This window comes from Leucopleurus acutus (genome assembly GCF_964270905.1).
Source record: "Leucopleurus acutus genome assembly, chromosome: 14".
Taxonomy (NCBI): Eukaryota; Metazoa; Chordata; class Mammalia; order Artiodactyla; family Delphinidae; genus Leucopleurus; species Leucopleurus acutus.
In genome coordinates, this window is record NC_139156.1 from 79510552 (window position 1) to 79524164 (window position 13613).

General features: G+C 43.3%; 1 protein-coding gene across 2 annotated transcripts in view; it reads left to right on the forward strand.

Moving 5' to 3' along the window:
* The first annotated feature begins 9015 nt into the window (after positions 1–9015).
* The window catches only part of B3GALNT2 (beta-1,3-N-acetylgalactosaminyltransferase 2), a 57820-nt gene continuing 53222 nt past the window's right edge, over positions 9016–13613 (forward strand). For both annotated transcript variants that reach the window (XM_082854242.1, XM_082854243.1), the window contains exon 1: positions 9016–9357. In XM_082854242.1, coding sequence (XP_082710368.1) covers positions 9246–9357 — 112 coding nt within the window. In that variant the 5' untranslated portion in view covers positions 9016–9245. The remainder of the gene's footprint in view (positions 9358–13613) is intronic.

Sequence of the window (13613 nt, forward strand, 5' to 3'; positions counted from 1 at the left end):
TACGCCCTCTGAGTCTCATTTCACAGATTAGGAATTTGAGACAAAGAGGTTAAGTATTGTCCTTGCTTAAGGTCACATAATTCATAAATGCAAATCTGGGTTTTGAACTCAACTTTGTCTGATGGGCCTGCAAAGAATTATTCTAATTCTGTTTTGTTTTTTTTTTCTTACGAAGTTTTCTGAATTTTAAGTCTTTTGGTAATTAGATTCTGCCAGGATGGCCTGAATAATGTGTGCTCTTTCACCTTACCATTCTCAACTTCTAAAAGTTTTTCTCTTTGGACATCTCTAGTCTTATCTTTGACAACAAGAATTTTGGTATCATATGTAATCATTTAAAAATATTTATAATCTCTCCATAGCAAGGTCCCCCAGGATCTATCAAAATTGGACTTGGCTAAAAATTTATGTATACACATAAGAAGTGTGTTCATAGAGCAATGCATGTACTGAAACTGAACTGCTAACATTGATAGAAGTTATTCTGTATTAGGAGGAAGAGAGACGTTCATCTTGTAAAGGTAGAATGGCTCAGAAAATACAGCACAACTAACATATTTTATAATTGCTCAAATATTATTTCCTCTTTGAAAACTGATAGAGATGTTTCTTTTCATAAAAAGGTACAAAATGAATTTTCCCAAAGTAAAATCTAAATTGAAATCTGTTTTCAGAATATGCCTGGGGCTAAACTAACCTTTATCAATACTTAGTTGCCTTTTCAAAAAAAACAAAAAGGCAAAAAGAGGCAAGCTTTTTTTTTTTTTTTGCGGTACGCGGGCCTCTCACTGTTGTGGCCTCTCCCGTTGCGGAGCACAGGCTCCGGAAGCACAGGCTCAGCGGCCATGGCTCACGGGCCCAGCCACTCCGCGGCATGTGGGATCTTCCTGGACCGGGGCACGAACCTGAGTGCCCTGCATCGGCAGGCGGACTCTCAACCACTGCGCCACCAGGGAAGCCCAGAGGCAAGCTTTTACTGCCACCTACCGGTAGAAAATGCAATCGCCTGCCAAGTGCAAGGAAGGAAAGAATTGGAGGGAGAACCTGAGCTTTGGATGGGGTGACCCTATGTCCACATTTACAGAAATTCCCCAATGTCCTGGCATCTATCCAATTTAGCACTTGTTCGGTCCCCTTTTGCTCTCAAAACTCTGATGTGGATGATAAATTATATGGCTATTACTGGCTCTTTCCATACATCGTATAAAATACTCAGGTTAGTCTTAGACTCCCACCTAAATGCACATACACTTCTTCATTCTGAGCCCTCCTCCCAGCTCTGATCTTCCTCTTTCCTGTCTTCACAACCGAGCTTCGTGAAAAAGTAATCCGTATACCATTTCCACTTCATTACTTATTATTCTTCCCTCAGCTCACAGTACCCTAACTAGCTTAAAACTGGGAGTTACCTAGCAACATCAAATTGGTAGACACCTTTCTGTCTTTGTCTTGGTTAGTTCGGGCTGCTATAACAAAGTGCCATAGACGGGGTGGCTAATAAACAGTACAAATTCATTTCTCATGGTTCTGAAGGCTGGAAGTCTGAGATCAAGGTGCCAGCATGGTTGGGCTCTGGTGAGAACCATCTTCCCGGTTGCAGATTGCAAACTTCTTGTTGTAGAAACTGGTAAAAGGGAATGACCTAGCTCTCTGGCCTCTTCTTATAAGGGCACTAATCTTGTCATGAGGGCTCCACCCTCATGGCCTTACTACCCCCCAAAAGCCCCACCTCCAAATACCATCACTGTTGGGGGTTAGATTTCAGTATATGGATGTGGGGGACACATTCAGTCTATAAGTGTTTACCTCACTTCATACAGTGACAGCACTGTTCACATTCACTTGTCCTCCCTCCCCACCTCACCCTTGTCTTCTGTGACACTTTCTCCCGTTTTCCTCCTGTATTCTGACTTCCTCTCAGTGTCCTTTGTAATTTCCTCTTTCTCTGCTTGCACCTATAAGCTTGTGTCTCTGCTACAGTATCCCTGGGTAACCACACGCCATGGATTACAATTAACTTGGTAAGGATTTCTGCGTCCATTCACTCAGTCATTCATTCAGAAATATTTATGCAACACCTACAAAGTGCCATGTTTTGGGATATGGCCGTGAACAAAATGGAGGGGGAAAAGCTCCTGCTCTATGTGGGACAATTAAAAAAAAATAAGTAGGTCGGACAGTATGTTAGAGGGTGATAGTGATGTAGAGTAGAATAATGGAGGTTAGGAGTGGTGGGGGGAGGTTGTAATTTTCAGTGGAAAGGATGGGGAGGGGTTCATTGAGAAGGTAGCAATTTAGCTGACTCGAAGGAGGAGAAAGTGAGTCATGAAGATATCTGGAGAAAGAGCCAAAGGAGCAAACAGTGCAAAGGTCCTAAGGCAGGAATGTACCTGTCATATGCAGGGGGTGGCAAAGAGGCCAGTATGGCTCTGGAACAAAGGCAGTGAGGTGGAGGGCAATAGGGGATGAGGTTAGAGGACCTGTAGTCTACTTTGAGAACTTTGGTTTCCCTGTGAGTGAACTGATGACCCTTTGCAAGATTTTAGGTTGAGAAATGGGGTGGTCTTACTTACGTTTGAACAGAATCACCGTCTTAGGTCAGGTTTCCCGGGAAACAGACTCAAACTCAGGTAGCGTGCAGGAGGTTTACCGGCAACTGCTCTTGGAGACACGTATAAGGGAATGAGGGCAGCAGGATTGGGCAGAGGAAGAAGTTGAACTGGGATGCAGTTGCAACAGAGGCCATGGTATAGTTCTTTAGTTACCCCGCATCTTTTCACCCCTATTTAACTCGTCATTGGACGCAGGTTGCCTCAGGGGAGAGAGCTGTACCCTTAGGCAAGGCAGCACCCTTCAGCTAAGAGCAGTTCCCAAAAGGAGATTCAACTGAGAGTCATCAGCAGTCCGCTCTCCGTCCAGAAAGGGGGATCTGGGTGGCACACCACCGCATCCCCTCAGTCTACCCTTTGCACCCCTCAGCTAGACCTGGTCCATTTAGTTCCCTTCTGGACGCATTCTTCCACTTTCTGGTCGGCCCTTGCTTCTGTAGCTTGTCTCAGAGTGCAGATGATACTCCTCTTCCTCTCCTGTTCCTGGTAGATACCCCTCCCCGTCAGCCAGTCCATTCTCCACACAGCAGTGTGAGTGATCCTGCTAAAACATAAGGCAGATCATGTTACTCCCCCACTCAAAGCCATCAAGTTAGTGCTCTCCATTTCAGGGTGAAAGTGAGAATCCTTTTCATGATTTATATCATATTCTTGCTGGAGACTACATCTCTAACCTCATCCCCTATTCTTCTCCTCCTTATTCATTCTGCTTCCCTTACACCAGCCTCCATTTTGTAAGACAATTTGGTAGTATCTATTCTCCTATTCTTCTCAGAGAAGCCCTGAACAAGTAGGATAATCAAAATACAAGAGTCAAGATGCCTCAGACTGAGATGTTAAAAGAGTTCCATCTGGTGGTGGAAAAAAGGCTTTCTTCTGCAAAGATTATCTGCCACATCATTTAAATTAATTCTTAGCTTAAAAGAATTCAACGATTGGCTGAAAAAGAAAGAGAAGTAATCATTTAAATAGTACACATTACTTGGACAGTGTGTGCCCTAGGTCCTAAAACCCTTGAAAAGAGTGTGATTGGTTTTAAAGGTTTCCTAACTATTGGCCCAGAGAAGTGAACTTTATTGTTTAAGTGACTGATAAGCAAGATGGTTTCCTTGGGGAAGAAAGTGAATGATTGAATAGCTGCAGGGAAACATTAATGACAAAGAATTAGGGGAAAAAAATCCACAGATTTTTGCAAACACAAAATCACACATACTATGCTTTTTTGGCTATTTAAGAGATATTCAAGGGTAATTTTTCCTTCGCTGTTGGCAAATAAGAATTGGACCCTGTTTTAAAAAATGGGCAGAGGATCTGAATAGACATTTTTCCAAAGAAGGCATATAGATGGCCAACAGGTACATGGAAAGGTGATCAACATCACTAATCATAAGGGAAATGCAAATGAAAACCACAATGGGATGTCACCTCATACCTGTTAGAATGGCTTTCATCGTGCAGGAGGGAGGAGATATGGGAACATATGTATAACTGATTCACTTTGGTATAAAGCAGAAACTAACACACCATTGTAAAGCAATTATACTCCAATGAAGATGTAAAAAAAAAAAAAGACAAGGAATAACAAGTGTTGGTTGGCAAGGACGTGGAGAAAAGGGAACCCTTTTGCACTGTTGGTGAGAATGTAAATTGATGCAGCCACTATGGAAAACAGTAGAGAGGTTCCTCAAAAAATTAAAAATAGAGCTATCATATGATCCAGCAATGCCACTTCTGGGTATTTATCCAAACCCTGAGTTGTCAGATGATGGTTAGCATTTTTTAGCAACAAAGTATTTTTTAATTAAGGAATGAATATTGTTTTTTTTAGAGATAACGCTATTGCACACTTAACAGGCTACAGTATAGTGTAAACATAACTTTAATATGCACTGGGAAACCAAAAAATTCATAGGACTCGCTTTATTGCGATATTTGATTTGCTGCACTGGTCTGTAACAGAAACCACAACATCTCTGAGATATGCCTGTATTGATCAGATCTCATGGTTCGAAATGTCCTAAAATATGGGAAAAGTGAAAATATTGATGATTTGAATTCATAAAAATTTTAAATGTTTTATGTCCAAAAAGTCATAAAATTAAGACAAGAAAAATGGGAAAAATATTTTCCACAAATATAATGGATTAATATCCTTAATATATAAAGGGCTCTTACAAATAGGTAAGAGGCAAAATACACAGGTAATTTACAGAAGAAGAAACAGAAGCACCTAAGAAACATAAAAATGTTTAATCTCACTAATGAAAAAACGTTTCGCCCCTTGAATTAGAAAAGAATTTTTTCTTAAATGCTAAGGTAGGTAGGATGAGATAGAAATGTACTTGTTAAAGGCAGACATACACATTGATACAATGCCAGTATGTACAAAGAGCCTTAGAATAATATTTAAAAAGGAAATCATCTGAAATGGGGGTAAAGTATTAATGCACAGAAGTGCCAGTATTATTTATGATAGTAGAAAAAATGGAAACAACCTATACATCCAATAAGAGGAGAACAGGTAAGAAATTATAGTGTGAACAAATGATTGTACAGTTAAGTTACATTTTCTAAGACTACTAATTAAATGCAAAAATGCTTATTTCTATGTTAGGTGAAAATAAATGGATATAAATTTGTATTTACAGTATGATTGCCAATATTTTTAAATGGAAAAAAGCAATATATGATTGGTATTTGGTGTGATTTAATTTCTTCTTTATATTCTTCTGAATTTTCCAAATTCCTGTTTATAATTATGTATTACTTTTGTAGTCAGAAAAAAAAAATCCTCCTCAGAGCCTGCAGGATAAAATCTAAATTCCTTAGCATAGCATATGATGATCACCTTCTCACCATTCCCCCATCCTAACTTTCTTAAGGTCCTACCAGACTGCTTGCATTTCCCTAATTGCCATGTCATCACTGTCTCGGGGTTGTCTTTATTATTTATTTATTTTTGCCTAGGATGCTCTTGAATGCCCTTCCCACCCTCTGGTCCCTTTTATTTCAATCCCACAGCCACTCCGTGGGGTGGGTCAGATAACTCCTCATTTGTGCTGCCATCATTCTCTATGATTCCTTTCTCATAGCCCTTCCCACACTTAATTGCAATCAGAGTGACCAACCATCCTTGGTCTGCCTCTCCCGAATTCTAATTCTCTGTTAACTTGTTCACTCCACAGACTGTTTACATTGTCTCTGGGTTTTAAATTTTTTATTCTTTCCATTATACGGATTGTCTCTCTTACATCTTTACCCACTAGTTTTTCAGGTGGTAAGAGATAACAAGTAGGTGGAATGATGACTGCTGATCCTATCAACAGTTGATACAGGCAGCTCCCACTGTGGTGAGAGATGAAGATGCTAAAAAGGCCTGTCAGGTGCCAGTGAAGTTTCCTTCACAGGTTAAATCATCTTGGTAATTGGAAGGAACATTGTGATTAGTTAATATATTAGGATGGTTTTTTTTATTCCTCCCTTTAGTGCTCCTTGTAATTCTGAACAGTTGTTTAAATACTGCTATTTAATACTGTTACCTGCCCCATTTCAGTCCCACATTCCCAATTCCCGTACCCTGCTCTACTTTTCATATTTTCTGTAGCAATTACCATCTTCCGTGTGCCAGTAAGATGTATTTCTTTATTATATCTATAGTCTACAGTCTGCCCCTGCTGCCACCATCACAGGACAAGGACCTTTGTTTTGTTCATCAGTTTATCCCAAGCACCTACAAAAATGCCTGGCACATAATAGGAGCTCCATAAGTATCTGATGAATTAATAGATCTGCCTAAATTGGGGATTATTCCTCTTTTGGGCTTAACTCATTATAAACCTTTAATCACAAAATGAAAATTTTAGGATTTCAAGAGAGGCATTTTAATACTCTTCTTGAGGATAAAAAACAGGACACCGTTAGTGACAACCAATTATTACTTTCTTGACAATTTCTTTACTTGAAATGTAGAAAGCAGGTTAGCATAGTTTCTAAACAAAGAAGAACTTCTAACAGGGAATATGTAGACATTATGTATTCTCCTTCCTTACTGCAATATGTAAACATTCTGGGAAAAGGGTGCACGGATCTTGGGGACATTTGCTCAGGAGCCACAAAGATCACAGCCTACTAATTCCATGTTTCCCACAAGAAGGACAAATTGTTCTTTGTTGTCTTCAGGGTATTCAGGGGCCATGGAGAATACTAGGGGCCCTGAAGACTCCCAAAACTGCTTACAAACAGTATTGTTTCTCATATTTGTATAATATACTGCGACAGCCGCCAGCTGCCTATGAGATGACCCCCAATCACCCTTGCCTCCTGGTATTCACAACCTTCTGTGGCCCTCCCACAGTGAATCAGGGCTAGTCTGTGTTGACTGCAGAAGTGACAGTGTGTGTCTTCCAAGCATTCATCATAAAAGGCATTGCACCATCTCCACCAGTCTCTTGGGTCTCCAACTCTTGGGGAAGCAAGTCGCCATGGTGTGGGGACTCTAAAGCAGCTCATTGGAGGGACTTCCCTAGTGGTCCAGTGGGTAGGACTCTGAGCTCCCAATGCAGGGGGCCTGGGTTCGATCCCTGTTCGGGGAACTAGATCCTGCATGCATGCTGCATCTCAGAGTTCACATGCTGCAACTAAGAAGCCCGAATGCCACAACTAAAGATCCCACATGCTGCAACTAAGACCTGCATGCTGCAGCCAAAATAAATAATATTTTTAAAAATAATAAAGCAGCTCACTGGAGAGAGCTACTTAGAGAGGAACTTAAAGAGGCGGAAAGGCAGTACCAACTTGCCGGCCATGGAAGTGAGCCACCTAGGAAGTGGATTCTCCAGCACCAGTCAAGACTTCAGATGACCACAGCCCCAGCTGACATCTGCCTGCAACTTTATGGGAGACCCTGAACAAAAATTTAGCCCTCCAATTCCTGGCCCACAGAAATTGTGAGACATAATAAATGATTATTGTCGTTTTAAGAGTTTGGGAGTAATTTGTTAGGTAGCAATAGATAACCAATGAATATACAAATCCCTTTAAAGGGAAAAAATTACTTCTGACCCCATATTAATTAAATTATTTTTATTATTTTACTTGAACAATACAAACATACAGTATAAACTCTTTAGGCTTACAGCTTTTATACAACTATTATAAGAAATTTTAAAATTAAATATAATACAGGCCATATTACAAAACAATCAAATAAAAAGTAATTTTAATTTCTGCTGAAATTAAATTGCCACTCAAGAAGACTATGGTACTGACAGTGCCTAAGACGTCTCCTCCTGGACTGTTCAGTGACTTTGAATCAATTACCCTTTTTTCCTTAAGCCTGTTCGAAGTGGATTTTCTGTGGCTTTCAACCAAGACTTTCCCCAACAATATAGTTAACTTCTGTTTCCACAATTTGGGAAAACTTAAAAAACAAATAAACGGAACACCACAAGCCAGGCGCTCATTTTCCTCCTCTCCTCCGTCGTCTTAACATCGGTACCTTGACCGTCTCGCCTCTTCACCCACACGGCCTCAACCAGGGCACTCGTGCGTTTGGCCGCGGGCGGGTCCGAGGGGTCAAGTCCTCGGGCCAGTGGGCAGTACTTTATCCTTAAGGAGCGCTGCAGGGGTCCTGCCCACAGGTGCTTCGGAGCCCGCGTCCTCTCGGCCCTCCCGACTCACGTCCTGTAGCAGGTGTGTGTGCGCCTCGTTCTACTCGCAACTTTCCAGCGCTAGTTGGACACCCAGGCACGTGAAATTTTACCCTAGATTGGACCGTCGCTGTCGTACTCCACAGCTTGATCTCCTGGGCGCGGTCTTACTCATCCTGAGTTCCTAGAGGACAGGACCGGGCAAAGAGCCGGGTACAGACTGCACCAGAACTAATACTCGACGATTCACAGCTGAAGGCAACTGGGCTGCTTCGCCCTGATCTCCGGCGTCCGCAAGATCCTATCTCCCACACAAGGCTAGCATTCGGCATAAGGAAGCTCCTGCGTGATTTTAAAAAGTCTTCCCTTAGATCTCCCTTTCATTCTTGGGCAATCAGCACATTCCACCTCAGCTGTGTTTCCCGCCCGGGTGGGGGCGGCCCCGAAGCGCGGGGTCGCCCGGCGCTACCTCCCTTCGGTCGCCGGGGGGCGCGGTAGACGTCGAAAAGGGTTGCGCATGCTCCGTGTGGGGCCTCGCGCTCTGCCTCCGCAACCGCCGAGTGACGGAGGCGAGTGCTTGGGGTTATGGGAAGTGTGGTTTTCCAGTCACTGGATCACTGGGGCACTCCCGGCTTGATCCCAGAGCGGGACTTCAGCTCCCGGCTGGCCGACGAGAGCGGGAGGGGACGCGAGGGGAGGGGGCGGGGCGAGTGAGAGAAAAGGTGGGCGGGGCCAGGGGAGGCCAAGCGGAGGGGGCGGGGCTCCGCCCGGCTGAGTTGCTGCCGCTGGTGGTCTGAGGAAGCTGAGGCGCGGGGCCCGAAGCCGAGAGGAACCCGGACGGCGTCGGGCGCGAGGGCGGGCGTCCCCGGAGTCGTATCGCGGGAGTCGGCCGTCGGCACTCGGCCTCCCTACTTGCAGGTTCCCTCCCGGGACGCGGGAGAACCCGGAGCGCGGCGGGGGTGCGAGGTGGAGCAGGCGGGGGCGGCCAATGCGAAACTGGCTGGTGCTGCTGTGCCCGTGTGTGCTCGGGGCCGCGCTGCACCTCTGGCTGCGGCTGCGCTCCCCGCCGCCCGCCCGCGCCTCGGGGGCCGGCCGGGCAGGTGAGGTCCTGGGGCCAGGCGGGGCGGGGCGGGCCGGGCGGCCGCGAGCCGGGGGGAAGCCGGCTCCGAACCTCCCGTCGGCTTCCTTCGCGGAGCTCCGCCGGGAGTCCCGGGCGGGGGGCGGCCCGACACGACGGTCCGTCGATGAAACAAACGGCCCTTTTCATCCTCGAGGCGTTAATATCGGGCAAACTTGAGGGCGCTTTTCTCGTTTCGCGTCTCGGCCGCTTCTCACCTCCTCGCGTTTCTTAATGGGCACAAAGCCGGTGCCCGCGACTGCAAGCCCTCCGGCTGTCCCCAGGCCTGGCCCGAGTCGCCCGGCGCCTGCCCGGGGAGCAAAGCCCCGCGTGTCCTTCAGCCCTTCAGCGGCAGCTGCTCACGCCCGGGGTTGGGCTACCAGGTTGCTTTCTTCCTCCCCAGGTGTTGGTTATTCGGTCAAGGGTTTTGAGGTCTTCGGGCCGTGGATCACGTTTGTGCGTGTTTTAAAAGGTGGCTGTGTTTTGCTTTTAAGGAATAACTTTGCTTTGAGAGTATACTGTACTTTGTGAATCCTTTGAAAACTGCGATGTAAGTCGGTTGAGCAAATCGAGGCATGGCTGCGAGTGGAGTTGTTCCTGGGAACTTGGTTTGCAAAAGCCTGTGAATGAAATATACACGAAAATATCAGGTTCTTTAATGGTCTTCCCCATTTGCTCTAAAAGTTATTCTCTCGTGGGAAAGAAACCTTTGTTCATGTTCACTTCACAGCCTGAGAAATAGAATGCTGTGCCCACAGCCCAGGGGGTTTTCTGTTGTTAATGAATTCCACCGCTCTGAAGACGTCTTCAGGTTTCCCTTATTTTCTTGTTTTCTTTTTTAAGGGCTTGCCCTAGGACATGTAAAGAAGCCTAGAAGGCTGTTTTAAAGATGAGGTAATAGTCCTTTTTGGTTTTTAACTACGTTGGGAGTTTTTTTCTTACCACTTCTCCCTAAGGACAGTTGTTTTCTTCTGCAATATTTTAAAGAATAGTTGAATATTTGCAATTCTGAGATGGCTCTGTGCCTTAACTTAGAAGTAGAAAGTACAGAAACTAATTTGGCAGTCCTCAAAGCAATCTCACTGTTATAATTGGAGTTCTTTATTCTGGTAACTGTCTCTTAAAATCCTTTTCTATTAGAGAAGCCACAAGTTCTTTGAGAAGGCTGTTTGTGTGACCTGAATGGAATTAAGATACTATTTAAATGATTTAATGAGAGTGCAGTGTTACAGGGCATTTAACTTAACAGGTTAGGATTTTTTTTGTCTGTTTTGTTTTTTAGGGTTTTGTAAATGGAGCTGAGGAAAGAGTGCCGTAGATATATAGTGCTCTGTAACACCTGTTGGGTTTTGCATTTTACAAATTTCTTTTCTGTATGATGAGTGAGCTCTACTGGAATTTACTTGTAGAGCATACTTAGGATATTTATGACCTAAATATCTTTTAGGGTCCATAAACAAGCGAAAACCGTACGTTCAAGCTGAAAACTTAGTAGGCCTCCCTGACAATTTCTTACTTTTTTAAATTTATTTTTTATGTTTTAATACAATTTTAAAAGGTTACTTTCCATTTACAGTTATTACAAAATATTGGCTCTGTTCCCTGTGTTGTACAACACATCCTTGAGCCTATCTTACACCCAGTAGTTTGTCCCTCTCACTCCTCCACCCCTGTATTGCCCCTCCGCCCTCCACTGGTAACCACTAATTTGTTCTCCACATCTGTGAGCCTGCTGCTTTTTTGTTATGTTCACTGGTTTGTTATATCTTTTAGATTCCACGTGTAAGTGATACCTTGCAGGATTTGTCTTTCTCTGACTTATTTCACTTACCCTGATGCCCTCCAAATCCATCCGTGTTGCTGCAAATGGCAAAACTTCTTTCTTTTTTTAAGGCTGAGTAGTGTTTCATCGTGTGTATATATATCACATCTTCTTTATCCATTCATCTGTTGATGGACACTTAGGTTGTTTCCGTATCTTGGTAATTGTAAATAATGCTGCTGTGAACATTAGGGTGCATGTATCTTTTTGAATTAGTGTTTTTGGGTTTTTTTCAGTTATATACCCAGGAGTGGAATTGCTGGGCCATATGGTAGTCTTTTGAGGAATCTCCATACTGTTTTCCACAGTGACTGCACCAGTTTACATTCTTACCAGCAGCGTACAAGAGTTCCCTTTTCTGCACATCCTCCCCCAGTATTTGTGTTCTTTTTGATGATAGCCATTCTGACAGGTGTGAGGTGACGTCTCATTGTGGTTTTGATTTGCGTTTCACTGATGACTAGGGATGTTGAGCATCTTTTCATGTGCCTGTTGGCCATCAGCATTTCCTCTTTGGAAAAGTGTTCATTTCTTCTGCCCATTTTTAAATTGGGTTGTTTATTTTTCTGATGTTGAGTTGTATGAGCTGTTTATATATGTTGGATGTTAATCACTGATCAGTCATATCATTTGCAAATATTATATCCCATTTGGCAGGTTGTCTTCCTGTTTATATCAATGGTTTCCTTTGCTGTGCAAAAGCTTTTAAGTTTAATTAGGTCCCATTTGTTTATTTCTGCTTTTATTTCCTTTATCTTAGGAGATGGATCCAAAAACGTATTGCTGCGATTTATGTCAAAGAGTGTTGTGCCAATTTTTTCCTCAAGGAGTTTTATAGTATCTAGTCTTACATTTACATCTTTAATCCATTTTGAGTTTATTTTTGTATATGGTGTTAGAGAATGTTCTAATTTTATTCTTTTACGTGTAGCAGTGCAGTTTTCCCAGCAGCACTTATTGAAGAGACTGTCTTTTCCCCATTGTCTATTCTTGCTTCCTTTGTCATAGATTAATGGACCATAAGTGTGTGGGTTTATTCCTGGGCTCTCTGTTCTGTTCCATTGATGTATGTGTCCATTTTTGTGCCAGTACCATACCATTTCGATTACTGTAGCTTTGTAGTATAGTCTAAAGTCAGGGGGCCTGATTCCTCCAGCTCTGTTCTTCTTTCTCAAGATTGTTTTGTCTATTTGGGGTCTTTTGTGTTTCCATACACATTTTAAAATTTTTTGTTCTAGTTTTGGAAGCTTTGTGGCTTCATGTCCAACCCTTTTGCCCTTTGCCTGTGTGCCTGGAGCCAGTCCCACTGTGCTCACGTTTTCTCCTGTAGTGATCACAGCTCCCAGCCCCAGTGACATTCCCTTTCCCTGTGTCTGCACTGGGTCTCTTCTGTGCTTCCTTCCCCTCAGGTAGCCAGTCTTCCCCTGGGCCACTCCTGGAGGTGAGGGGGTTACCTTTTCCCAGTGTTTTTTATTTCTGTGGGGCTCACCTAAAAGTATTAAAAGTAACTTTTTAAAAAAATGTTTTTTCTTTTTGAGATAAGTTTTTCCCCCTCCGTCAGTGTTTCAGTGATACCTTATCTGCTGTCCTGTGAGACCAGGCTAGATTAAGGAAACTAGGAAGTAGACCTTGGAAAGGGCAGGGCTATTGGTGAGGAGGTCAGTACTAGTTGTGTAAATTAACTTTGACTTTAGATGGATATTGTGCATCTAGTCAAATAATAAATAGAGTATTCAATCTAAGTGAAACCTTGCAGAGTCCTAACTTTCGTTTTGCACTTTTGGTACTTTCAAAACTAAAAACAGTAGAAGCATCTTGATTGCTAAAATTTCATACAAATTCTTTTCTCTTTGTGTTGTCACCAGTTCAAACCAAAAAATTGGAGCATTTTTACATTTTAGTCCTTATCCCTTAAGCCTAGAGTGAGAGAGAAAACCCAAGACTTTGTTAAGTATTCTTCCCTTGAATTTACATTTTGAATTTTGTTTTTGTTCTCTTTTCTCTCCTGCCTCTTTGTCTGTCTTCAGTCTCATTAAGTCGTGGCAGGGAGATTTACCTCCTCTGAATGTTAAAAAAGGCCCTCTGACTTGCAGTTGATTCTACAAATATTTGAGCGCCTCCTCTGTGCCAACTCCTGTTGTAGGTGTGGGATTACAGCAGTAATCAAGATAAAGTCCCTGCCCTCATGCAGTTTACAGTTCACAAGGGAAAGCAGAATATAAGAAAATAATTATTAAATATCATAGGGGAGAGTGATGTGTGGTGACAAAAATAAAGCAGTGTAAGAGGATAGAGAATGATGTGCTGCTGCTCTTTTAAATAGAGAGGTCAGGGGCTTCCTTGGTGGCGCAGTGGTTAAGAATCCACCTGCCAGTCCAGGGGACACAGGTTTGAGCCCTGGTCCAGGAAGATCCCAC